Below are 27,086 nucleotides of genomic sequence, written 5' to 3' on the forward strand. Positions count from 1 at the left end.
TCCGCTTGAATCAGTCATGAAATCCGCGTTGCGCACTTTATAATATCCAAGTGGTAAATACGATAACAAATAAATAACGATAAGCCAATGCCAGATAAACAGTGTTTTGGAAAATTAATTAACTATACGAATTTATCCCCATGGCCAATTGGTTCTCAATAAAAGGCCCTGGGCATTCTGGGCAGTTCAACAGTCTTTAACACGCCATCATCATGAAATGTAAGTATCGTAAAAGGACTAGCCGCCAAAACAATACGTGAGTGGACCATTCGAGTAACCCACTCAATTCGTTGCAGACTTCAACCTGCTGTTTAGCCTCTGTCTGGTCTTCATGCTGTGCTCCTCGTGGGTCTCGGCTTTCTCCAGTCTTGCCACCCCGGAGCCAACTCCGCCAACTGGTTCTCCCGTCGACGGAACGACTGGCACTGGATTCCCCGGACCCCCATCGGCTGAAACCACAAATGCTACGCCCTTAATTTCGACTATCTACCCAATTTACGGATAGTCATAATCAATTGATGAATTAAAAACTTAATCGCAGATATATTAAAATACGTGTAATTTTCACTTGTATGCAATGATTTTGGGTACGGTACGAAAGACTTTTGATTATTTTATACGGGTTATATATTGTCAAACTTAAAACCAGACGTGGCCAGTCAAATAATCGGCATTCACATAAATTAGACACTAAACAAAATGCACACCGATGTACATATGCATCATATGTAGGGGTGAACCAAACAAACCGGGGCTAGTTAAGTAGGCACTAGGTTACGCTTAGCTGCTGCTGGTCGCCACGTTCCGCCGAAAGGAGCCACGCACCTGCATCTGCAACTGCTCGGTGCTGCACTCGTCTCGACCGTACTGCACATGGAAACGAAAATCAGCAAATTAACAACATTTGGAAGCGGGCTAATTACAGGCCTGCGTACCTTGCAAAAATTGTGCTCCAACAGTTCCACTGCCGTTAAACGATTCTTGGGATCGTGCTGCAGACAATGATCGATGAAGTCGTGACCCTCCTGGGAAAGGCTTTCCGGCGCCTGCGGCTTCTCGCCCATGCCCACCTTGAACATGATCTGGAAGTTGGAATCAAACTGGGCCCAGGGACGCTGTAAGGAAACCAAAAATATTTAATATTATTAGCAGCTTAATTTAGCAGTTTAATTTTATATTGTTTTCAGAAGTGTATATATTGAAATATGTGTATACAAAGTTAATATTTGGAGATATAATAATATCATTGGGACACAGGCTACATATTAAAACCAAACTAGTTTAAGTTGATCTAATACTGGCAAAGAGTACTGTATTCGTAAAATGCATTCATTCAAAAATGTATTTTATATTAAGGACATGTCAAAAAACTCCGCCATAATGCATAATAAAATGGATACTTATGAAACTATACCATTTAAGAATTGCTTCTAAAGCAAAGCAAAAATAGTCCAACATTGTGAAATGGACGTACACCCCGGCCCGTTGTACGGAATGCTTATCTAGAATGTGAAGCACTCACCTTGCCCGAGGCCATCTCGACAACCACACAGCCCACCGACCAGATATCTGCGGCCCTGCCATGGCCATCGCTGTTGGTCTTTGTGAACACCTCCGGCGCCATATAAGCCTGCGTGCCGACGTAGCCCTGCAGCTCGCCGGGCACAGTGGTGTGCGCCTGGATCTTGACTGCTGATCCGAAATCGCCTAGTTTCAGGCTGTTGCTGCCGTCCACAAGGAATATGTTAGCAGTCTTAATGTCGCGATGCACAATACCATGCTTGTGGAGCTCAGACACGCCCGACAACAGCTGGGCGGTGAATCGGCGCGTAAGTGCCTCCGGCAGATTGCCAGTCAGCTCCACCAGCGACTCCAGGGTGCCCTCAGAGCACAGCTCCATGAAAATAAGCAGCTCTTCGCGGTGCACCTCGATGCCATAGTAGCGCACCAGGTTTTTGTGCTTTATTCCTTCCAGGATCTTTAGCTCTTCGGCCACGTTCTTAAGCGCTCGCGTCTCTCCCGGCTGGATTGCGATCTCTTTCATGGCCATTAGCTCTCCAGTATTATTGTTCACCGCCGTGTACACCTTGCCGAATCGTCCCTGCCCGATCTTAATACCACGATGCCAGCGGAAATGAACGCTACGTGCCCTTATATGCACCTTGTCGCTGGAATTAAGTGATTTGACCTGTCCAATCAACCTCCGTTCGCGCAGCCCGTCCTCTAGATCCATATCCAAACGGTTAACGGCATCTCTAACTCGCTCCTGCCGCAAGGCCAGCGGTGTGCTTTCTAGACTTCTCTTTCCAGGAGATGCTGGAGTAGGAGGCGTCTGGGGCACCATAAGACGCAGCTCGCCGTTGGGACTCCTTTGACACGGAGTATCAACATAGTCTGAACTCTCAACGGAACTGAACGAGTTTCCTGATAGATCCTCCTTTAAGCTGAACTGCGGATGCAGTAACTTGTTGTACGGTGGTGATTGCAGTGGCGGTGTATTCGGATTAAGAACCATGCCAGCGGACATTGGAGTCCGTGTTGGTGTCCGTGAACGCGAAGTGGCCGGCGAAGAAGTCTTGCGAGTGCGAGGCGACGCCTTTTTCTTGGCGACCTTTTCGGGTTCCGAGGTGATACCAACCACGTGCGATATACAGCGGTCCATCTGATGCTTTAGCGACTCAAACTCGTCATCGTCCAAGTGTTGGGTGATTTGCGGATCACAGGCAAGAATCAAAAACTCCAGTCCCTGGGAGGCCCAACGGGGACGCACTCCTCGCCCACGCTCGCAGCGCTCCATTACGAAATGCATCCACATCTTAGCGTAAGCGACAATTCCTAAAGCTAGATCAACCGTGTGAGCACCGCTGTCCTTTTGGTCCATAATCTTCTGCTCGAACAACCGAATGACATCCTTGTGATACTCGAACCCAAATTTGTATCCCTGATGCAAAATCTCCCGAGTGCGCGATAGAACAGCCTGTTTGTCCTGTTCATCCAAATCTCGCATGTTGCTCAAACAGCACCGTTTTTGCACGCCTTCAATTATTGCCGTCAACTTGTTGCGCACCTGCAAAACGTCCTGCTGCAACAGCTTGAACGCCGCCTTTACGTCCGAACAGATGAAGTCATGCTGCTGGTTAGCCACGTCATGTTCGTAGTGCTCGCGATGAAAATCTGTCGTCTCTACGTCGCGACAGAAGGTTTTGGCAAAGAAGAGCACCTTAATAGAGCGCTCTCGTTCGACTGTAAGCAGCGATTGAGTCTCTCGGCAAATGGTCAGCAATTGCCATTTAACCTCCTCGTTGTCGTCAGTGTCGGCTGTGCCATCGATCTGTTGATCTAGCTCAACGGTGCGCTTTACCAGGCGTTCGGAAATGCTACGCAAAAGCTTGCTGATTATGCCACAGAACTTTTGAGATGCTAACGTGTGCATGCCCTTTATCATGGGACTGATAAGCTTGGTAAACATCCACTCCTTCTCAAGGACGGACTTCTGGTTGCCCTCCGGAACGGCAACCAACACAAGTTGATCTATGTACTCCAGGTACAGCTCGAATGTTTTTCGCACCGTAGCATCATAGTGGTTTAAAATGCTAATGTAACTGCCCAGTTCCGCCTCATTCTCCACCAGCGCCGTGGTTATGTGCCGCTGGTATCGCTCTCGATGGGTCAAGGCGAGGGTCAAGCCCTCCCTAAGCTCCTTCATCAACTGTTCAAGGCTCAGTGGATTGGGCCGAACGGGTCTCGTTTCGAGACGCATGCGCAGAAACTCATGCATGAACTGCAACGGAATTCCGCTCAGAAATACAAAGGTGGGAATGTACGAGGGCAGATTTATCGATTGGGCTTCCTCGCTCCAGTAGCCGTAGGTGCGCAGCTCCACAACCTGTTCGCGACTGATTTGGGGATCTAGCCTTGGTACGTCTTCTTCAATGGACTCTGCATCTGACTCATAATCTAAGTCTTCAGCTCCGGGTTTTTCTAGAGCAATGTGCGCCTTGTACAATGCCACGTTGTGCAGCTTGTGTAGAAAAGCCAGCGACTTGGCCAGTCCTCGACTTTTGAGCACATTTTCTATGAACTTGCGATACAGCCCAGTAGATTGCTCTCCTGTTCCATTGTGACTGCATGTACCCAACGGCTCGACACTGAAAATGTTGATGTCGTGCATGGATCCCTTGCGCAAATGGCCGTGAGAGCACTCACTGGACCACTGGCTTATCTCCGTGGACGTGGATCTAAGGGAAAATGTAAGTTATATCTTGTTCTTCGTTTTTGTACTGTATCTACTTACTCATTACTACTTGATGTTTCGCCTGGAACGTGAGTTGCGTCGTTTAGCATGAATTGCACTTTGTGGCACGGTGTGACACCCTTCCGCGAGGCTGATCCGGCCACACTGGGTGGCTTGGATGAATCCATTGAGTTGACAGCCGAGTCATCGTTTTCTACACCTGATGCTGATGAACTACCGCTGTCGGAGGCGATGTAGGACGAAGTGCATACCGGCCAAGAGAACTTCTCATCCTGCAGTCTTGCCAGAATTTTTCCCAGAATACTGAGCTTCAACTTATTTTGCTTGGTAATGTTATACCATAAGCACATGGACTTGATGCGACCTACAAAGCTCTGTGATTTGTAAATGGGATGCAGGGCTCCCATGGCCTGTGAGGAAGGGTATAGTGCCTCTGCAGCTTCCAGGCGCGTCAGCATACCCTCTACTTCTCGCAGCGCCAGCTCTTGATGATCCATGCAATCCTTGCAGTACAGCGACATACAACCTTGGCACATCTTGTTGGGCAGTGGAGCTGGAATAGATTTAAATAATGAACAAAAGTTTACTTTTGAAGAATGGTTTGACTTACAGCTGGCATTAGAGTTGCTGTCGGAATGAATGCCACTATCCAGACTGATCAGACTCGGCTCGCGGCGATAACGCGGCTGGAACTTGTAGTTTATAATGTGGGTGAGCAGATCGGAGACTCCCTGTCGCGCTTCGAAAAGGTACTTGTCCTGCTGCTCCACAGTTCTGTCTGCTTGCCAGGCCTGCAGCTCCAGCCAGATAAGATCCTTCAGCTCAGTCTGCCAGGTATGCTCCTCCTGTGACAGTTTCGCGTCCTGTCGGTCTACGCTACCGAGCTTAATTAGATTGGCAAACGTCTCGTGGAATTCCTTTCTTTTCCCCAACCCAGCAGTTGCTCTTCCATCACTCCTTAACATTCCAGCGGGAAGTTGAGCAGCAAAAGCCAACGGCGGCGCCGAGGACCGATAGCCAATGGGCCGTGACGAAACGCAGCGATAGCGATTGCAGCTCTCCACCACCTTGGAAGCGATTCGCAGTGGAATCGGCGCCATCGCCTCCGAATTGAGCGGCATGATCTGGTCCAGAGACTCTAGTGGATGAGCTGTCTCGTGGAAGCTATTTCCTCGTGGAGGAGCCACCGCCGTTGTGGCCAACGAGTTTTTCATCTCCCGTTCCGAGTCGCGAAGGAGAGACTGCAACCGCTTGTCCGTCCGCTTGTTCTCATCGTTGACAAACATCTCGTTGAGCAGGGCGCAATCCATAGTGTTGCGTCGCAGGACGCGGGATCTGGCCGTCCTGGTCTTTTTGGGGGTGCAACCCACACTGGCTGGTAGGTCTGCGGAACTGAGAAAAAGATTTTAAAATAGCTTTCTAAGATATTTAAAATCTACATTTAAACCCAATTTTTACACAAAAGACAGGACATTTCTTGGAATATATTTAATTGTATATGAACAAGAAATATTTAAAGATTATTTGAAATTTTTATAATTTTCAAATAACAGCGGTTATGAAAATGACATCAGCCAAACCCATGGCAATATCAATTGCGACATATGGTAGCATATGGTCATTTTGTAGGTCTGCGTTCGTCACTAGTCCCGATCACGTACTTAGCACAGACGCAAACCCTTATCGCGTCCACTCTGGTGCCGTGTATATGGAGCACGCCGCTTGTATTGTTCTTGGATACTCACGCCGTCACATTGACCACTTTTTGTTTGCGTTCCCAGTCCCGGTTCTTGATTTTGAGCCTGGTACGTGGCGGAGTGGTCCCGAACGCCTCATAGTGCGCCGCCAACTCATCCTCTGGGGGCATGTCCTCTTCCAGAGCTCCAATTCGACTCCGAGCCATCTGCACTGGACGCGAAGGCGTCTGCTTCACACGGTACTCCACTCTGTAAGATCCGAAAAGGGTTGATGATGAGGTTGAATGTATGTCATGGTTAATACTATATTTGCACTAATCTAAGGGCTTTTCCTAATTGTTTCGCTAATTGTATCGGGGGACAAGTGCCGCCTAATCGCCGATAACCCAGATATATATAATGCACTCAGAAAATAGCTTTAATATTGAACAACGAATTTTTCACTAATTATTTTTTACATCTGCGATTTTAAGTTAATAAATATCATTTTCATGTTGTGGCAATATTCCAAATATTTATTGTAGTTTTTTATAAAGCCTTGAGCTTTGATAACTATATAAGTACTCTGAGAATTGAGTAGATAAATCAAGAAGGTATTTACAGATTTTCCTAAATATTTTTGAATCTCTTTGAAAATAATTTATAAACTGTTTCCTGTGCATCTCATAAAAATTTCGCGGTGTATCCAAGGGAGTGAAAGCGGCGAGGTTCGGGCAGGACATTCTATCTTATCTGACTGCTGCCGGTGTTGCAGACAGACGCTTGTCACGCCTGCGATTATGCCCTAATTTGAGCAGAGGTTTGATTTATTCCAAACCAAAAAAAAAAGTCCAAAATTGGCTGGCAATTACTCGTATGATTGTTGTGCAAATCGCGCCACACTTTTCATCAGCCTTTTCGTCATTGGCGCGGTTCACTCACTTCTTTCGACGCATTTTGCAGCCTTCCTCCCAGGGAATCTCTGTCTGCCGAGTCCAATAGCTCCAAAACCGGCAGTAATCAGCGAGTCACAGCCAGACGAGAGAGAACCGTGGAGTGCAATCCTCGTCTTTGCTCTCAACTGGTTGGTTGATAATGCCGCTGTTTTAAACTGTGCTTAATCGCCGCAATCGAGGGCTATTGTTACTTTCAGAGTCTCCGGTGGGTGCCCGAGCCAGATTTATGCACATCTAATTGCACCGCACCACACACAACCCACTCTGGGAACAAAAACAGCGGCGGAACGAGCCGAAAGCAAATAAAAAGCAACAGCTCACAATTATAAGCTGGTGGAGCTGGAGAGAACTTTAGACGCGAGCCAGCGAACGATGACTGGACTGGACTTGGCCGGATGACAGATCCCCAGCACCCGGTTCGCGGTACGCGATCGATGGATCTCACTGGTGGGGTGGGCTATGCATTATCTCCCACCGCAGTAGTGTGTAGTTTTCCAGCTGCTTTATTACGACGAATAACAAACAGGCGGCAATAGTTCGCACGCCTCGCACCGAACCCTTTCGAATTTCATAACGCGCAGCACTTGCCGCGGCAGCCAGTACATTTATTAGCACTTTTAACAAGAATATTCTCCATATACTCGCCAATGCGTATAGTATACGGATCTCTATCTCTATGTAGCGCAAGCAATGCAGCGGTGTCGCCCCCAAAGTGGACTGCTATTCACTGCCAATCGCGGCGAACTGAAAAGCGCGAGCGGTGAGCGCCCGACCGACGCATCCCTCAGCGGAGAGCAACTAGTGGGTGGCCACTTCAAATCGGAGATGTCGGTTTAGCTATTAAAAAGTTCGGTTACTCATTTACATGTGTTCACTTCAGTCAGAAACTAATCGAGAGTGGCGCAGAAAAGGCAAAAGTATGCAAAAAAAAAAATATGCTTTTGTAAAACTTACGGTTTTTTACGGCATCTCAGAGAGCGAGAGAGAGAAGATACAAATGATTTAGCAAGAGCGATTCGAATTTAAGAGCACAAAAAAGAGACAAGTGGCCAGTGTTAGGTGTTGTTGTGGAACGCAAAGGGGTATCAGATCGTTTGTGGACCGCATTGCGTTTGTTTGTGGCTCGCAATTGTCTTAACCGCGCGTATATTTATTATTAATTTATGGCATTTTATTATGTACGCGCTTGTTAGCTAATAGGCAATGTGTTTACTTAAGCTATATATTCAGTGTATGTATTTTTTCTCCAAAGAAGCACAACAACAAAAAAAAATCGAATTTAGTCAATAAACTTCATTGGCGCTATATGAAAATCTACTGTCACGTGACCAGCAGTGCGTATACTTCATATTTATAGATATACATAAAAGTTGCACATTCGCACCGTGGTCCCTATTGATGAGGCATTGGACATTCAATGACTAATCGATCAATTTACCCGATTGACTGATAGGACGAGTTCGTGCTAAACAAAGTGAATTGAAAAAAGACGTTGCCAATTAGACACGTAATCAAAATTTGTTATTTTAAACAAATCTAAATATAAAACCAGAGATTTTAGTTTTATTTTTCTATGTTTCTTGAGTATGTTTCTTCCTTGGCAGAAGATAACCCCAGATTTGTCTAATTTAAGGAAAGGAAATTAACAAAAGTACTCAAATCAATTATGTACGTTTAATATAAAAGTATGTACATTATTTCAATGTAAGACTTTGAGTGGTTTTAATTTAAATAAATGGAAGCAACAAATCATACACAATTTCGGCATCTCATGCTTATGCTGTTCTCTTCAGTAAACATTGCATTTAAAAACATATTCGAAAATTCGAGCACGTGTATGTGGGTTTGCGTCCTTGTGTGAGAGTGTGCGTGGGAGCATGCGTGTGCACCATGCGGAAAAGTTTTCTGATATACAATGTACAATGTAGACGCCATAATTATGCTTATCAAACACACGAAAACCCAAAATTATAACCAACTGATTTGATTGTACTCATGCCAGACTGGCCAGAGCGAGAGGGAGTGAAGCAGAAGAAAGAGAGGGACAGAGAGAGGTAACCTGCAAGTTCAAGTACAAATATTAATGTTGCAAGAGGGCGATCTAGCTCGCTCTCTCTCTATCTCTCTCGTTCTCTCGGCCAACTACAGTTAGGCCAGAGACCTTCAGTCATTGGAATTCCATTCAGTTAGCCAGGTGACAACCACAAAACATTATGGGCGGAGATTTGGGAAGAAAGCGAATTCGATTTGAAAACAGAATAACGAAAGAGGTTACAAAGCAGAGGGGGCAAACGCACGTATTAAACGCGTTTTAACTTCCAATAGCCTCCCCTCCGTCTCTTCTTCTTCCCTACCCCTAAAACAGGTATACGAACTGAAGAAGAACAAGATTGGCATTAAATTAGAGATAAAGTCAAATGAGCACCATTCTTACAGATGTTCGAACCATCGATTACCCTGTAAGGATTGGAACAGTTCAATAGGATCGCATGGTGTAGTTAACCTATGTTGTTTTACAGTATAACTAACATTTTCTTATTCGTATACCTACCTCCTTTTCCAGCTAGCCAGTCAACTTATCAATTAACAGGTATTAAAATATAGAGAGACTAACGCAAAAGATAGCAAACAGCAGACACATAAATCTCGCCTAATTTCATGTAGTTTCCATAGAAACAGGTGCCAAAAGAAAATTGATGTTTGCCGCAAATTTCCTCCCCATGAACACTCACCCATCCAATAAGAGTCAAATCAAAAACAAGAGAGAACGCTATAGTCGAGTTCCCCGACTATCTGATACCCGTTACTCAGCTAGTGTAAGTGCGAAGGACAGTTTTTGGCGGTTTGTGGGCGTTAGAGTGGGCGTGGCAAAAAGTTTTTTCGCGAAAAGATAGAAATTTACAAGACTAATACAAAAATGAAAAAATATCAAAACATTTTTCAAAAGTGTGGGCGTGGCAGCTTTGGGCGGTTTGTGGGCGTAAGAGTGGGCGTGGCAAAAAGATTTTTTGCAAGTCGATAGAAATTTTCAAGACCAATACAAAAATGAAAAATATTAAAACATTTTTCAAAAGTGTGGGCGTGGCAGTTTTGGGCGGTTTGTGGGCGTTAGAGTGGGCGTGGCAAAAAGTTTTTTTGCAGATCGATAGAAATTTTCAAGACCAATACAAAAATGAAAAAATTTTAAAACATTTTTCAAAAGTGTGGGCGTCGCAGTTTTGGGCGGTTTGTGGGCGTTAGAGTGGGCGTGGCAACATGAATCGACAAACTTGCGCTGCGTCTATGTCTCTGGAGTCTGTGTGCTTAGTCTCAACTTTCTAGCTGTTGTAGTTCCTGAGATCTCGACGTTCATACGGACAGACAGACGGACAGACGGACGGACAGACGGACATGGCCAAATCGACTCGGCTATTGATCCTGATCAAGAATATTTATACTTTATATGGTCGGAAACGCTTCCTTCTGCCTGTTACATACTTTTCAACGAATCTAGTATACCCTTTTACTCTACGAGTAACGGGTATAATTAAGTGTATTACGAATAAGCCCTGCGCAAAAGACGCAACAAAAAAACGGAAAAGGTATCCGTAATTCCCTCAAGGTGAGAATGTGTATGTGTTATCAGGCCACCGTCAGCGTTATCAGCAAATATCTTGGAAGACTTGAGGCGGCCCCACACAAATATGGCTATGATAAATGCCGAAATACTCCGAAAAACGACGCAGAGAGTATATAATAAAGACACTTAGTTTTTATAATGTATATCCGATTTAACAACTGTCTATTAGGGATTTTCCATTGAAAATATTTCAATACATTAAAATCAGTTTACAAAATATTTAAGAGTGCTCTTTAGTAAGTGTGAAAACAATCTTTTTTGATACATAAAAGAGCGCTTAGACTCAAAGATATCTTTCCGAAATTAAGTTATCATTAATATGGTTTTTTGAAAAATATTACGTGATCCTTCGTTGCACGATAAGCATTTAAATTTATGTTTTAAAAACCTATTACACAAATATAAACGATTTTTTGCAGTGCACCTATGCAGAATTTTAATTGCGCTGCACACAAAGTGTTCAATTTCAGGCAGAATTCGCAATTTGTTGCTGTTCATTTAATGTGCCTGTCTTGCAGTTCGCTAAATTCTGGGGTTCGTTGAGCCACCCCAAGCAACAACAAGATAACGTGGCCCAAAAACACGTTGTTTACGTTTAAACAATTAAAACTGGTGAAATGCACAGCGAGAACGAAGAGCAAGAGCAACTGAGAGGGAAATCACAAACAGAGCTTTGAGAGCAGAGCCGCGACAGATAGTGCAAGAGGAAGGGGTAGGGGCAGAGGAAATGGGAAAGAGAGCGGCTGTTACGTGCCAATGCAGACTTTCTTGTTTCTGTTTGTGTTGGGAAAAGCCCAGAAATTCGAAAATCACCGAAGTGCTCGGCTTACCTTGCAACATCCTCCTCGACGCTCTGCTCGCGTCGTAATCGTATGGGCGGAATGGGCGGGATGGGTGGTGGGGGTGGTGTTTCAGCTGTAACGGTACTATAATGCCCATTGCCGTTCGCCTCCTCCCCCGCCTTGGCCAACTGGTCCTCTGCGTTTGTTGTTGCCGGTGTCTTTTGCAAACGCAAACTCTGCTGCAGGGCCAGATAATCAATTGTTCGCACTCTTCGCCTGTTTGACATTTTTGCAAAACTCTGTAGTTTTTGCTTTTGTTATATTCTTGAAATTGGCTGCTCACACACACATGCTCAGCCTGCCGCCAGTGCACCAACACTATCTCACTCCAGCACAAATACACTCTTGCACTTTAGTAAGCACGCGCTGCGTTTTTTTTTTGTTTTGCCTGGCGATAATCAGATTTATTTTAATTTAACTTTCACGGCGAGCAAACACATAACGTTTAACGCGCTCCCAAACCCGCGAACTTGGAACACAGGTAAGCACCGTGTCTTACGTCTTACCGGGCCAAAGAAAATCAGCTAACTAAAGATTTCGAGCCACTCAGGTCGCCCGGCATTTTTAAGAGAGAAGAGATAGAGAGAGAGAGAGCCTTAGAGGTGGCAGTACTGCGATAAATTGAACTGTGCACATCGACTTTTCGTTCAAAAATTCGTTAAAGCTCAGAACTGAAAACTGAGTTAAGTATTTTAAAGATATACATTTTTGCTCATATATTACTGGTAGATTGCTTTTAGCAAGATGGGCAAACCATTTTTTAAATTAAGTTCGAAGTTCCGCTTCTGAAAGACGTTAAATCATCGTATAGAACGCCGATCACTAGTGGGCGGGATTTAAGATTTTGAATTTAAATTTATTCACTTTTGCGTTTGTATCAGAAACTGTTTATTTCTATTTTTGATGTTTGATTCAAATTTGTAACCTAAGATGAACCAATATAATTAACAAAAGCTGATTTTTAACCAGTTATTTTGATTTAAATTATTTAAAATGAATGAAAGCACATATACATTTTATAACACATGTGGTTGAATCTGAACTTTTGATCCCCCTGGTGATAAGAGCACAGTGTGGTCGTTTTTCTTCTGCATACCCTTGATTCCGTATAATATTATCTTTATTATTTAACAAACTTTAGGCTGTGTACAAAAGCAACAATTACCAGCAATAGAAACAGTTGCCCAGGGCAAAGATTAAACACGAATTATAAAACTAATGTTACTACTTGGGATATGGGCCTTAACAAAGAACGAGCAAAATTAAACTATTACATCGAAGAGTCTAGAAGAAATTCCTGAATATGCGGACGACGGCCTGGACCCATCGCGGAACGGGACGTTGGACAATTTCCCGCTCCGCCATCTGTGACAGATCGTACAGCCGGTCAGCTTCCACCTGCAGCCGCTGGCTCAGATCCTTATTAGCCGTCACCAGGCACACCTGCGTCTCCAGATCGCGGTTCACCGATCGCTCCCCAAAGTTCGAGGAGCCGATGAGCGTGAGGATGGGCAGTCGCATCTCGGGCAGGTAGTACCACAAGCCTTTAGCATGATACGTCCAGCCCGGCTTCTCGTACTCAAAGAAGTTGACGCGGTGGTTTTGCTTCCGGCGAACCAGGCTCTCGTAGAAACTCTTGGCTATCAAAGTGTAGGCAGCCGGAATTCCGCCCGCAGGTCCTTTGGCACCCTGAAAGCCATTTGCCTAGAAAATAAATCAAATCATGGTACTATTGGTCAACTAATTAATTAGGCATAGGCACTTACATTTGGATGAGCCATCAGGATGCTGCACTGGGCTAGGCACTTGTGCGTGAGCGTGTCCATGTATTCCTGCGTTAAGTTGAAGTACCCAGTGGCCAGTTTTAGCCGTGATCCAGACACGCAGTTGGAGAGCAACCGCTTGGTCACCACGCTGTCGTGGTGGATGCCTATCTGGCCCATCTCAAGCAGCGGAAAAACCCACGCGTCCGCCTGCGGATTCTGCTCCTTAGTTCGCGCCTGCCGTTGAAACGTCTCCTGTACCAAGTCGGAGATACGCTTCCGGGCAAGCTGGATAAACTGCTCCTTGGTGCCCTCGTACGGCAGTATTCGCCAGTTTCGGTGCAGTCCCTCGCTGGCATCTGGTGCCACTTGCAAACTAAACTCCTGCACGCGTTCAATGAACTGCGCATAAAAATCCGCCAGCGGCTTGTCCTCAATGAGTATGTATCGATCCTGCCGGTTGGTAAAGTAGTCATTCGACAGATTGGCGCCTGAAATGATCACGGCATCGTCGAAGAGGTAGACCTTCATGTGCTGTAGTCCGAGAAGCTCATTCCACCGTGGCGGAGCAAGTCGCTTTGTCATACCGCGCAGATCAGGCGTGTGGTACAGAGAGAGCTGCACCTGGCTGCCAAAGTCGCGTACCAGTGGCAGCAACATGGTCTTGGAGTTGAAGGTTCCCCGCGTGCCGCGTGTAAAGTCCAGGAGCACGTTGAGCCTCAGCTCAGACTGTTGCTCCAGGCTGTGACGCAACGTCTGAACCATGGCGTTCTCCAGTTGCCCGGTGCCCAGGTACAAACTGGCCAGCACTATACGGCGTTTGGCCTGGCCGATGCGCTGCACCAGCGTTTCGTAGAAGTGCTTTGGCTCGTGGATGACCTGAATTTGGTCGCCTCGCAGCGGGAAGCATGGCGCTAGGTTGTGTAACCAACTTAGGCTTTCCAGTGCAGGTGCTCCAGGGAAGCCGGTGGCCAGGAGACTGGGCGCCTGCTGCAGGCAGCCCAGAAAGTCGCCCTGAGCAGCCGGAGAGAGCTCCTGGCTGAAAAGGCGGCGAAGGTATAACATCATCTTGGCGGGGATTTCTCTGGCGGATTGGCAAGCGGCTTCTCACTCTGGGCAGCGGTTTGGTAATGACAAAGTATGGCACATTGCTCACTGTCTGTTTGGCGGTATCCGAAACACACTTTCATTCATCAAGGGCTGTTTTATCACAAAAAAAAAACTCGGAATTTCAGCACGTAAATAAATTTCTGGTAGAATGGAAGTGTTGCAAAGCGAGCTTGGATTCGATAAGAAATAAGCGCTATCGGAAATAATCGCAATTCAAATATATTTATTTTTAATATTCAATATTTTATTTTAAATTCATACTTATTATTAATAGTTAAACATTTTTTTAATTTATATCCCAATATGTTACTGAAAATCATCGATGATAGTTTCTAGGAACATCGATGGTAGTATTAATAATCGAATTAGTTCCACCACTGTATCAGGTAGTAGAAAATAGACGCGCTGTTTTAAATGTGTGTTTAAAATAAAAATTGTGGTATAAACAAGCTAATAACACTAAAGTCCACATTGAATAATAAAAAGTGTATATATTGTGCGAAACTGCGAGATAATCGCACTCCGACCGTTGGAAACTTGGAAGATATGGAAAACGCCGATGCGACTTCGCAATCGGATGTCCACATCGACTACAAAACCCCCAAGAAGACCCACTCGCTGATCGACAGTGAGCAGTTGCTGGACAAGATCAACATCCTCACCACCAAGCCGGAAAATCACTCCCAGAATGCCAAGGTAAATGCAGGAATCGCAGACTGGCGATTACCACACGTGGGTGGTTTACAGTTACCCACGGTTGCTCCTGAAGGAAATTTGAAATGCGCCAAAACATAGAAGATAATTTATAAAAAAGAGCAGTAAATATTTAAGCCTTTACCTATTATAAGTAAGTAAGTATGCAAGTAAGTATAAGTGCTGATGTATTACCAAATGTAATGTTATAAATGATATTCCTTTACAACATTTTACAGTTTTATTTATCTTCTGTTTTTCACTTGGCTTTTTATTCATTTCCTTTTTCAGTGAATTTACATATATCTTCTTCCATCCAATTATATACATACATACATGATTTTCAAAGATCTGTTTTGAAAACTACAAAATAGGAATCAACTTCAGTTTTGAATTGTTTACCTTGCCCATTTTATATCCACAAATTTTTACGGGTTATAAGAATCCAGTATTTTTTCCTACTACCGGCAGTTCTATCATTTAATTATATAATGGATACATTTCCTTCCTCGTACAGCTACCCACTATCAAGGATTTTGTCATCATTAAGCCAATTAGCCGCGGCGCCTTCGGAAAAGTATTCCTGGGCTACAAGAACAACGACTCAAAGCGGCTGTTTGCCATCAAGGTGATGCGCAAGTCGGAGATGATTAACAAGAATATGGTGTCCCAGGTAATCACCGAGCGGAATGCCTTGGCCCTATCCCGTTCCCAGTTCTGCGTCAGCCTCTTCTACTCCCTGCAATCGCTGTCCTACGTCTACCTTGTGATGGAGTACATGGTGGGCGGGGATCTCAAGTCACTGCTGGCCATGTTTGGGTATTTTGACGAGCCCACGGCCCGGTTCTACGTGGCCGAGATGGTGATGGCGTTGCAGTATCTACATCAGCACGGAATTGTTCACAGAGACATAAAACCGGACAACATGTTGCTCTCCGCCAGTGGCCACCTTAAACTCACAGATTTTGGGTTGAGCAAGATCGATATGCGACGAGATCTGGAAATATCAGACCTTATAAACTGCTCACCGAATTTAAACGCCCGCACGCCTGGCCAGCTCTTGTCGCTCACCTCGCATCTGTCCTTTGGCTCAGAAAAGAAACTGCATGACTTCGGTTCAGTTTCAAGTGCGCAAAACAATGGAATGGGCTCGGTGGCCACGGGGACATCCCACTTGCTCCAAGCCATTAACAAGCACAGTCTCATAATGGAGCTGTCGGATAGCGAGGGTGACACTTCCCTTAATGATGCAGAAAAAACGAGCGACAGCAAGATTTCTGGGGTTTCCCCCTTCTTTTCTGCTGAGGAGGCCAATGAATCCATTACTCATACATGCACTACCAATGTAAATGTGGGTAAAAAATGTAATTAAATCGGATCATTTCACCTATTATTCTCCGAATCTTTAGCCCCAGGACAGCAGCTCGTCTTGTTCGTTCCACACTTGTAACTCGGCTGAACTGAGCAAGTGCTCACCACCACTGGAGTCTACAGATGGTGCTGCTGCGGCCAATCCGATCCCCAGCAAGCGACGCGTGGAATTCGTCTTGGATGCGGCCCCCTGTCAGGTGAGTGGCTAGAGCTCGGCCAAACCAGTCATCTCTGTATTTATTTGCGTAAATGGTTGATTCTCTGAAAGGGCTGCAAGCTGGCCGAGCAAGAAAGCAGCAACATGGCCACCAATGAGGACAAACTTTTGCCCAAGATAGATAACGCAAGCGAGGCTTCGTTTGAGTTTTCCATGGTGCGCAGGCGATCGGTCGACGAGGTGCGTTGGCATGTGCATGAGTGTGTGTCTGTCCTTTGTGCGGTTTCCCTTTCTGTATCGAAACGCTAGTATTCTCTAACTCTCTTCGCAGAACTAACTTTACTGCTAAACAAATTTAAATAAGTTTGATATGTATGCCACATAGGTAGTTCAGTTAATAACTAACTTTACTTCTTCCTCAGCGAAATCGCATCTTAAAGGGGCAGGAGGATTCAGGCGTGTCCAGTCGAAAGGGCGACGACTATTCCAGCTCCCATTTGAATCTGAATAGCGAGAGCACGGCCTCGTCGATTGAGAAGAATGTGGACAACCTTAGCCAATCCAAGGAGGACTTTAGCTGTTCGGATTACTCGCGCAGTTACAACATAACCAATGGCAACGAGATGAGCGGCATTAACATGAACTCGCCGTTTCGCAATCTGTCCAAGCACTTTAAGCGCCCCGACTTCCTGCGCGGCATGAAGCGAAAGATCAATCTGGTCAATCGCTCCGACAACATGTCCAGCATGGAGACCGATGCCTGCAGTACGAGCAATGGGAGTACCAACACCGGACTTACGCAGGAGATCGAAATTCTTAATATTGGCAGCAGCACGCCAAAAAAGCGCAAGGCCCGTTCCTCGCCGATCCGGGGTGTGCTAAAGGTGCGCTCTTTATCCGATGACGAGTTGCCTATGACTCATCTGCTTGGTCCGGAAGCAAACGTGGCCAACGTGGTCTTCTCTACGCCCGTATCTTCTCAGAAGTTACCTCGTCGAGATGGGGGTCTTCTCGGAAAGCTCAAGGCCACTCGGTTCGCTCTTCCCCTGTCCATTGAGAACAAGAAACGGGAGCACGCGGCCGCAGATAAGTTGTCAGGCATTCAGTACCACCTGAAACTGTCCGACGATCCAACGATGTCGCCTATCAATCATGGAGCCGGCAACCTACCAAAGACGCCTAAAAACGTAAACATCAATACACCATTTCGCACGCCAAAGTCAGTGCGTCGCGGGGCTCGAGTGTCTAACGAACGCATCTTGGGCACACCTGATTATCTGGCTCCAGAGTTACTACTAAAGCAAGGTCACGGTTCGGCCGTCGACTGGTGGGCTCTGGGCGTCTGCTTCTACGAGTTCATGACCGGCATTCCACCCTTTAATGACGAGACACCTCAGAAAGTATTTGACAACATTTTGAATAAGAGTGAGTTTAGTATATTTAAAGAGTTTTTTTTGCACATATACCTATTATTGTTGCTAATGTCCCGCAGACATCGAATGGCCAGAAGGTGATGAGGCATTATCCGTCGAATCCATGGAGGCTGTGGAACTGCTCCTAACCATGGATCCCAATGAGCGACCAGCCGCAAGGGAAGTGCAGCAAATGCGTCACTTTGCATGCATCGACTGGGAGAATATTGGCAATACCGAGCCGCCATTTGTCCCGACACCAGACAATCCCACTGATACGGGATATTTCGATGCGCGCAACAACCTTCAGCACCTGCAGCTGTCCAACTTTGCCGTAGAAGACTGATGGCCAAGCGGAGCCCGGCTGCCTCCGCTTCAGCTTGCTCGTTCCGAGCAATGTCCTATCGTTATTTATATTTTCATGTAGCAATATCTAAGAGTAGACCTTTAATGTTCATTTGTTATTGTTCGCCTAGCCCTACGTATTTATATTTTGTTTAAACTTCATTCAATTGTATCATTAAATTTCTTGTACATTTATTGGATTATATCGGATCATGATTATCAATAATCGTGGCCAGCGCAGAGTTTATATACACTGATTTGAATTTTGTTATTGTAACTACGCTTAAAGAAATAGCTTCAAGTATGCACTTTCGAGACAAGTATATCAAATAAAGTTATAGTCTACAAGATTAAAAACCAACATTGAGTCTATGACCCCTGAAATATTTGTATTAGGATAAATAAATAAATGTTCACTATTATGTGTTTTGCTGTTTTGAAAATTTCTTAAAGCTGATCACTTTATTTACCCTATACCTAGTTAGATGATATATAACACCTGGAAAATAACACAAATGGCTGTTAGGATGGTTCCAATATTCCTCTTGGTCGGTAAGCTACGTGCCAATTAACTTGAAGGCAAAGTCCCAGACCTCTGGAATGGTCGTCAGGTAGCTCTCCTCATAGAAGATGCTAATTAGGCGGCAGACCATATGAGGTGTGGCCCGGATGTCGGGAAATGTGGTTTCCTTGAGCAGGCTAACGGCCCGAACAATCAAGGGCTTGATGTCGGTGAACTTCTTGTTGGCCAGCAGCATAGATAGCTCCCGGAGCGCACTCTCGTACTCTTCTGATGGCAAACGAAGGTCCCTATTGGCTGGAAACAGTGAGAAGATCACGCAAGCCAAGCAACGAGTTAACACCTTTCGTCTGAAAATTTATTTGGAATTGTAAACCACGCAGATTTTCTTTGTTCGATGTTCAGTATTCGAAAAACGAACCTGTTGGTAATAATCTCAGATTTGAGACCAATCACTCCCAGCAGACCATCACCCCAGCCTTCTGCCTTAGTTGATGCAATCTGTAGGTGCCTCGCCAGCATGTGAAGTGGCTTTTTTACCTGCTGGTTGAACTGCGCAATTTGACAGCCCCGTGCAATGATCACGCCCCAAACTAGGGCCATCCGCGGTTCTGTCAGTGGGCTGGTTTTCAAATTCTCCAGTAGCTGGGTGAGGTCTTGCAAAAAGGTCACCTTATCGCCATTCGTCGCGATCTCCTCCATCTTGTAGACCACGAAAACGTGCAGGGAGAAGAAGTAGCTACCCTGCATGATCGGCATAAGGTCCAGTTTCGGCAGCGACATGCTCAGTGCCTCCAATAAACCTTGCCAGCTGGGCGCGTGCCAGGGTGCGCTCTCCGGCGAGGTGCGAAAGTAGTTCTCTATACTGGTCTCCAACAGCGAATAAATGCTGGCGATGTATGTGTTAAGGTGACCGATGGCGGGCAGGGTGGAGCACATGACCAGGTTGCCCGGAGAACAACGCTGCTGCCACCAAACAAGGGCCTTAATGTGTATGCTGAAAACCAGTAGGTGCAATTGGTTAGACTGAAAATGTAGACCTAACTAGTAATTTATACTTGGACACTTCCTGGCTCTGCGTCTGAGTGGGCGCAACCAGCTCCAGCATCAGGTTGAGTGCTTCTCTACGCTGTTCTTCCATTGTACGATGCTCACTGCAGCTGCTGATGGCTCCATTGATGCTATCCAGCAGCTCTAGAAACGCGTTACTAAACGCACGCTCGCCCTCTTTTGTCACTAACAGTTTTTGGTGCTTGGCTCCGCATGCTCGCTGCATGCGAACCATGGAGCGGGTGTAGAGCATTCGTTTGGCGGTACCCAGAACAACAGCATCCTGCGCAGAGCGTTCCGGCAACATGGCACAAGCCAGGCGAAGGAGTCTGCACCAAGGAACAGTTTTTATAAATATAAGAAAAATTTACATTTATGTTTTTTACGTACTCCAAAACAGCGCGGTCCGCATAGTTACTTTCGGCTGGGAGCTTAAGGGCAATGGCGGGCTCCACATTGGCCACGAACCACTTGAGCAGCTGCTCCAGCTCAGTGTATTCCACCAAATGCCATGGATAATGAATGGCATCCTCTAGAATCTTGCTGGTATTGGGGTGCATGTGAATGTTAGGCTCGAAGGCGATCTTCACGAAAGTGGTGAAAAGTCGGGAGAGAATCGACAATGACTGGGGCATCTGGGCAAACCAATTATTCCATTCAATTCGAATGAATATGTGACCCAGCATGGCGTGCGATTCTGGCAGAAACTTGTGCAGGCTATCATAGAGCAACTCCACGTGTTGTCCCGGTGGTAGAAAACGTTCCCAGGGCAATTGAGCCAATCCCTCGTGAATGGGCGCCAGCACGTGGCCTGCTGTGTTGGATTGGGCAAAGTGATGCACGTACCAGGCGAATACGTGCTCCAGAATCTTGTTTGACGACGGCAGATACTGCAGTACTTGTAATATGGTGGCAACGAATGAACGGATCATAGGTTTGCAGCTGGTAACATGCTGCTCGCTCCATGGTAAGAGCACTTTGCTTTGTCCAGGAGTCAGCTGGCGAATCCAGTGGGCTACACCACTAACCGTCTCTTCGGTATAGGGGATAAGCCAAGGGCTGTACGTCTCCACAATAGATCCAAACACAATATCGCTAACTAAATAATAAGAGGAAATATTAGAGATACTGCGGAAATGGTGACTAACTTACTTTGATCAGCTAGTAGCTCTTGATAGTTGCAAATGGCCGAAGCGAGGAGCGTATGACCGAAAGAGGTGAACCACAGGACCAGCGCCTGGCAATAATCCTTGTGCTTGGGATACAGTCCGTGGAGTCCATGATGGAGGCGCTCCTTTTGGAAGTGTCGGGACAAGAGCAGAAGTGTGTCTGTCGCCGCCTTTAGGGTAAATAGCTTTTGACGTCGGGCAAAGTCCAAGGCAAGTTCGTGCACCCGCACTTCGCTTTGCTCCAAAGACAACTCCGGACAGTTGGAGCGGACAAACAAAGCGTTTAGAAGGTCCAAAATAACAAGTGGCATAAGTTTTTGATCCGACGTGCGGTCCAGAACGAGCTGCATTACCTCGCCGTAGTGTTGTGGGAAATCGTAACCAAAAATATGAACTAGATGCCTACGGAACAGATCTTGTAACAGACTGCTATCGGGCTGAGACCATGCCTCCAGTCCCTGCAGGACCAACAAAAGCAGACGATTGATCTCGCTCAGTTTTGGCTGATAGGTCTCCATCCATCCCAAAAAGTCGAATTTTGAGAATAGTACGAAGAGAGTCTGTGTATCGCAGTGCTTGAGATGCGAGTCAATAAGGAACTCGTACATGGGCAGAAAGTGATCCGCGTCAGTGCGACTGGGCACAAAGACTCCGGCCAGCAGTTCTAAAAGATCTGGTCGTTTGAGCGCCAGACGAAGAACCTTCAATCCCTGGGTTGTCTGGTCTGCTTGCAGATACACCTGAGTAATATAAATGATTAAATGAAATTTTAGCAATCACAAATGTATTACTCACTCCAAGCTTCTCCAACACCTGAAAGTACAGGTCATGTGTTGGTTTGAATTTCATTGTCACCTCGTTAAGGTTATCCACTATATGGTAGAACACCTGCACGCCAATCTGAGTAACTGTTGACTCCAACGGGGCAACCATAAGGGCACCGACACAAACGCCCAACTCCTCGATGGCTTGAGCAAAACTGTCTACATTCATGGCCATCAATATATCCTCAATAATTTTATCATGCCTTTCCCGATTCTGCGATTGTTTTCGGGATATAACGTCGTTGATTCGAATATGTTCCGGAGTAAGTTTTATAAGGGCAGGAGCAGTACAGTTTCGCTTGAAGAGCAGGGATGTGCACTCCTTACGCCTGGTGTCTTCATAGGGAATCATTGAGTATAGTGTGGGCACTCTTTCCAAATAGTTCAGGTTCAGGGAATTTAACTCGGACGTTTTATAATGGTAGTTGCTAAAAATTGTACGATTAATCAGTAATGTTGAGTTGTACACTATTAAAAGTTTGCTTCTTACTTGGCCGTTGAGTTCAACGTGTTCATTTTTTTCTGAATCTGAGTAACAATATTTCCATCGATCGGCGGCGTCTTGATAGGTTCCACACGAACATAAACAGGATTCTCCACCATCTTCTCGTAACTATTTAGCATGCTTTTAATGTGTTGAGCAGGGGGCTGTCGGGGCTTGGGTTGTACTGGTGTCCTGGGAGCCTTTTGGTTGGGAAGTCGCATCACTTTTCGGCCCCACTGATCAGCTTGATGGCGTTGCTCCTTGCGTAACGAAGCGAGGCATAGGAACTCCGTCCAGTGGTTGACATGACCACTTAACAGTTCACGTAGCTTCTCAGAATTATACTGGGCGGGCAGATGCTCTGCATCACTGGTAAAGCGATTAATTTGAGTGTCCTCCAGCCAAAGCGTGCAGTTCTGCATTAGCTTGCAACAGTTTCGATAGAAGTGGGTCATGGCATCGTCACTGGCGTTTTTGGTTGCTAGTGCAGAATAGTACGACTCAGCGGACTTCAGTTGGGACTTAATACTTTTCATTAAAGGCACATTGTATTCGTAAAACTTGTCGGATACCCCGAAATTGTGACTAAAGTTAAGTGATTCGTTTCCTGTCGGCACTCGCCACAGATAGAGTTCGAAAAATTTTTGGCAAACGATAGGAAATAAAGCGTGAGTGCTGTCCATGCTATCCAGTAGTTGAGCGTATTTGAATATCACCAGCTGGCTGGCGGGAAAGCTGTTGGTTTTGTTTAAGGAGATGGTTTTTTTGAGAGCTGCTTCCACAGGTTGACCGGAAATTTGTCGCAAAAGTTCGGGAAAGATACGCGTGTCCACTAGACGAAACTCAATCTCAAGAATCACCAAAGTCAGCCAGCAGTTTTGGGGTGAGATCAAGGGAATGCGAGAGACAGACTGTCCGCCGAAGAAAGCTTTTAGAGCTGAGCCCTTAGGTGATGACTTCCAATCTGTGCAATCCTGTGGTGGAAACAACATGTCATTAGTTAAAGCTGTATAGAATTTCAAATACGTATCCTTGATTTGATTATTTACCTTATAAAAATTGTAGAAAAATTCAACTGCCTGAGCACGGCAGTCGGGAAACTGGTACGAAATACGTAGCATTCTGTCAAGAAGATACAATAAATTGGAGTTCTGGGACCATCCAGGCAATGTGGTGAAACAGTTGAGCCAGATGTTGAGAAAATTAAGCGGCGAACAAAGACCATAGCTGTCACAATAACATAATAGCTTTGTAATTATTAATAAATAAATTATAAAAAATGGGCTTACTTTGTATATGAGATAATCTGATGGTGCAACATGTTATCCAATAATTCCAGAATTGGACCAATTGAATTTGCGTAGACCATGTCCTTAGCCAGCTTTAAATAGGTACGATCCGCATTTAGCAGTGTGGTCATAAGTCTCTGAAAACTAGAATTGGAATCGATTATACCGTTAAATTACAAATACTCGATTTAATAGCGAACCTTTCACAATTGGCCAGAGTTTCTGGCGATTCCAAAAACAATGGTACAATTAACTCCAAGCAGCGAATTGTGGCCGCGTGACGGTGATCCAGAAGCAGTTGCTGAAGAAGGTTAAATCCATGCTGGCAGATCAGCGGAATAGAATGGCCATGCAGGCTGACCAACATACCCACATACAAAGCCAGGGGTCTGTTTTCATTTACGCCCTGAAAGATCATATCCATTCGTTCCAGTTCGGGAATAAAAAGTAGTGGTTCCGTGGGATGTTGGAGAGTGCGCTTTACCGACTCCACTCCTTGGTCCATCAGATGAAGCCGCAATACGGAGACCATGCGCCAGCACCAGTTCGCAAACTGCTCTCGACTCGATTGCGTAGAATCAATTAGGGAAGACACTTGACGCACGCTCTCAGAAATGCCGGAGGCACCAATAACCTCCGGAGCGTATTTATTCAGAGATTCATTCACCAGGTGAGCCATTCTCACGTGTATGTTGTGTGGCAAGAAAAGTCGACCCTCGCAGTCCAATCCCCAGTTTAAGTGACTGATAATCAAGCGAGCTAAATGACTCTCCGAAGATTGGTAGTCAAAGTGAAGAAGCCAGTTTGAGAGCACCTCAAAGCTATCCATGCTGGGGTGCCAGTTTTCCAGAGGTAGAGCTTTAAAAAGATAAGCCGCTCGATCTACTTCTTCGTATCGCATCTTTAGCTGAACTAACAGACAACCAAACAGATCCTCATCCACTAAGTTGGCTAGCATATCACGCGCAGTTTTATAACAAATTTCCCTCGTAGATTGATTAATATATCCAATGTGAAAGATGTGCAGGCAGATTGCCTTGACGAGACTTGCATCCTTAGAACGATTTCGTTCGTTGGCCATCTCAAAGAAGGTCTGCAAGAGGTAGTACATATCCTCGGGTGCCACATCGGCATTCGCTAGATCGAATTTGCGCCAAAAGTCTTCTGCTTGAAAGGCTGCCTCCGCATTGCTCACTAAATCGTTGGCCAAATCCGTGGGAAAACCCACATTCAGATAATAAAATAAGTGCCAGATCACCTCTGCATCTAAGGTTCCGAAGGGCAACGTGGAAAAATATTGCCAGGTGCCAAGGTTTCGGGTACGATATATGTAGCCGCAGGCGCGTACAAGCAAAGCTTGTAATTCCACTTGGATGCGCTCGTACATCTCTGATGATTTAAAGAGGTTGTTGTTGCTGTAAAATAGTTATGTAAATAAATACAAATTACTTTAACCTAACGGGATCTAGTTACATGAACAGTTCGTTGTAATCAAACACGTATTGCAGGGTATGTTGAACCAGACGACCAAGCCGTTTTGCCAGTTGCTTATATCGCTCGTTATTGTAGGTCAGCAATCCATCACCTATTGTTTTCACAAGTTGGGATAAAAAAACTACCACGGAGAGCATTTGTTGCGCAGTGATCATATCCGGTTCTAGAATATAGTCGTCCAGAAATTTTTCAATACGCAAGGCCGAGCTAAGGATTAGCCATTTTAGAACCAAATCAAATAACACATTTAGACATTCCAACTCACGTAAAGATTTTCTCAAAAGGCAACTGGTTAAGTAGTGCGATCAGGTCGCTTTCCTTCAAGCCTAAGCATTCGCCAGCAGATGTATACGAGTCCTCGCCATCGGAATCCACCACTATCCAGCGATCAGTGGATCCCGTCGTAGCAGAAAGTTCGCGGTGAGCTTGAGCCTGACTCTTAAGATATTCGTTACGCTTTTTCACGGGCATCAGCAAAATCTGTAGCACAGCCATGCAGTGGTTAAGTTCGGGAGAGTTTAGGTCTAGTGGCAGTTCGTTCTGTTGCGAGCCACGGCGCACTGCTCGCGTTCCAGGCAATTGCAGGAATTGGGCGGCCCAGGACCCGACCCCATTGGGACACCGCAGGATGTTGAATAGCAGGAACCAGTGATCCTCTCTTGTAGCCAGCAACAGTTGCAGAGCAATCAGCTTGCGCAGCCATTCCTTGAGGTCTTTGTCGAAATTCTGATGGGGTAATAAGAATTAGATATGTCTTCACACTTTTTTCTCTGAAGAATTTAATTACTGCATTTGGACTGGGTCTCCGAACGAAGCTGAAAAGTATGGATATGGCTCGCCTCAGTTGGGAAACACACTCCAGAGCCTGTCCAGATTGTGTGTAGTTCAATGAAAGCACCGAGTGGTCATCTAAATTGGGATAGGCCAGCAGACCATTGATGATTTGGTCTACCTTTACTTTGGTTATCTTGGCTGTAATTGAGTTGTTGGTATACGCGTGGCACACCATGTCATATAGGCCAGTTAAAGCCGTCTGGACCAGTTCTAGTTTAATGGGATCCACCTTTATCACACTGCAAAAGATATTTTGGTGAAAAATTCTAGACAGAAGTAAGACTTGACTCACTCGTAGGTGACGCATTCCTGAACCACATTGCCATCGCCGCAGGTTCCACTGAAAGTACGTGTAACTGGCTGGCGGACCCAGATTTGTTTTTGAGACTCGGTGCAACCCTTGCACAGTTTCTCGACATCGTGCAGGTTAGAGGTTATATTTCCCTGCAGTTCATAGTATTCCATTACAGCAGCATACAGAGGATCTGCCTCGCTGGACTCCAGCAATGAGTTCATTAGGAATTCCAACTCAAATTGCTTGGCCAACTCCAGATCAGGGCAATCGTAGATTCGCCGCAGTTCCTCCGCACTTAATGGTTTAATGTGACTCCTGGCCAGAGTGAAGCCCGTTGGAGACTCCGCCTGTCGGTACACAATCTTAGCGGAATGTTCCTCCACCTGCGCATTGGACATTTGCATGGGCTGCAGATTTGGGTACAGAACGATGTGACCGGTCGTCGAGGGCGGGGCACTTGGGGCACTGGGTTGGGCCTCTGTTTCTGTGGGTTCCATTGTTTCTGGATCTTGCAGCGGTTCTCCAACATCGCTGGAGATGCAGCACTCGTGGCTTATGATTGCTTCGCTACTGGAACTGCTGGCCAAGGCCGCAACTCGCTCGAATTCCTCCAGAAGAGACACATTCTCCGAAGGTCTTTGTTCTTCACTTGTTGATAACTCAGCATGTTCCTCCTCTTCTTCTTTTTGGATCGGCCCTCTATTGCCAGTTCTCTTACTCTTCTGCAATTTTAACATCAGGCCTTAGATTGTTACTTCCTACTGCCCACGACTTACCTGTTTTTTGGGTTTCACTAACGTGGCCATGATTCACGTTTGATTTCCTAGCGAACAACTTTTTTGCGTTTTATTTTTGCATTCTTTAGGGGACCCAACACCGCCAAACAAAAGTCCCCATAAATATAATAGTGATGGGAGAAACCGGAGAA

At 45.7% G+C, this 27,086-nt stretch overlaps 5 protein-coding genes across 7 annotated transcripts; 2 read left to right on the forward strand and 3 right to left on the reverse strand.

Moving 5' to 3' along the window:
* Window positions 1–58: 58 nt before the first annotated feature.
* LOC6535605 lies at window positions 59–567 on the forward strand. Its single transcript, XM_002096197.4, has 2 exons — window positions 59–219; window positions 297–567. The coding sequence occupies exons 1-2, from the start codon at window positions 213–215 to the stop codon at window positions 503–505; spliced, it is 216 nt and encodes a 71-aa protein (XP_002096233.1). The 5' UTR covers window positions 59–212; the 3' UTR covers window positions 506–567.
* On the reverse strand, window positions 543–11,881 carry LOC6535606 (mitogen-activated protein kinase kinase kinase 4). Of its 2 annotated transcripts, none has more exons than XM_002096198.4 (7): window positions 11,337–11,881; window positions 6,001–6,201; window positions 4,866–5,647; window positions 4,295–4,808; window positions 1,523–4,238; window positions 936–1,115; window positions 543–867 (listed from the first exon to the last, which is right to left on the reverse strand). In XM_002096198.4, exons 1-7 carry the CDS (start codon window positions 11,573–11,575, stop codon window positions 781–783), a joined length of 4,719 nt encoding a protein of 1,572 aa, XP_002096234.2. In that variant the 5' UTR covers window positions 11,576–11,881; the 3' UTR covers window positions 543–780. The 2 variants fall into 2 exon arrangements, with proteins under 2 accessions (XP_002096234.2, XP_015047234.1); XM_015191748.3 differs by lacking the exon at window positions 11,337–11,881 and adding an exon at window positions 6,874–7,625.
* Window positions 11,882–12,428: 547 nt separating this feature from the next.
* Window positions 12,429–14,391, reverse strand: LOC6535607 (CDP-diacylglycerol--glycerol-3-phosphate 3-phosphatidyltransferase, mitochondrial). The gene is made up of 2 exons (XM_002096199.4): window positions 13,115–14,391; window positions 12,429–13,052 (listed from the first exon to the last, which is right to left on the reverse strand). Exons 1-2 carry the CDS (start codon window positions 14,177–14,179, stop codon window positions 12,633–12,635), a joined length of 1,485 nt encoding a protein of 494 aa, XP_002096235.1. The 5' UTR covers window positions 14,180–14,391; the 3' UTR covers window positions 12,429–12,632.
* A 201-nt stretch (window positions 14,392–14,592) lies between these two features.
* Window positions 14,593–18,560, forward strand: LOC6535608 (serine/threonine-protein kinase greatwall). Of its 2 annotated transcripts, XM_002096200.4 has the most exons (6): window positions 14,594–14,917; window positions 15,432–16,265; window positions 16,324–16,482; window positions 16,554–16,682; window positions 16,865–17,867; window positions 17,935–18,560. In XM_002096200.4, exons 1-6 carry the CDS (start codon window positions 14,768–14,770, stop codon window positions 18,198–18,200), a joined length of 2,541 nt encoding a protein of 846 aa, XP_002096236.1. In that variant the 5' UTR covers window positions 14,594–14,767; the 3' UTR covers window positions 18,201–18,560. The 2 variants fall into 2 exon arrangements, with proteins under 2 accessions (XP_015047235.1, XP_002096236.1); XM_015191749.3 differs by lacking the exon at window positions 16,554–16,682 and having other exon boundaries at window positions 14,593–14,917.
* A 65-nt stretch (window positions 18,561–18,625) lies between these two features.
* On the reverse strand, window positions 18,626–27,085 carry LOC6535609 (ectopic P granules protein 5 homolog). The gene is made up of 15 exons (XM_002096201.4): window positions 26,935–27,085; window positions 26,156–26,880; window positions 25,817–26,102; window positions 25,295–25,755; window positions 25,009–25,236; window positions 23,736–24,950; window positions 23,536–23,679; window positions 23,296–23,473; window positions 22,253–23,220; window positions 21,734–22,190; window positions 20,922–21,678; window positions 20,160–20,868; window positions 19,778–20,098; window positions 19,141–19,716; window positions 18,626–19,069 (listed from the first exon to the last, which is right to left on the reverse strand). The coding sequence occupies exons 1-15, from the start codon at window positions 26,962–26,964 to the stop codon at window positions 18,757–18,759; spliced, it is 7,368 nt and encodes a 2,455-aa protein (XP_002096237.3). The 5' UTR covers window positions 26,965–27,085; the 3' UTR covers window positions 18,626–18,756.
* Window position 27,086: the final 1 nt, after the last annotated feature.

This window comes from Drosophila yakuba, chromosome 3R (assembly GCF_016746365.2).
Source record: "Drosophila yakuba strain Tai18E2 chromosome 3R, Prin_Dyak_Tai18E2_2.1, whole genome shotgun sequence".
Classification (NCBI taxonomy): domain Eukaryota; kingdom Metazoa; phylum Arthropoda; class Insecta; order Diptera; family Drosophilidae; genus Drosophila; species Drosophila yakuba.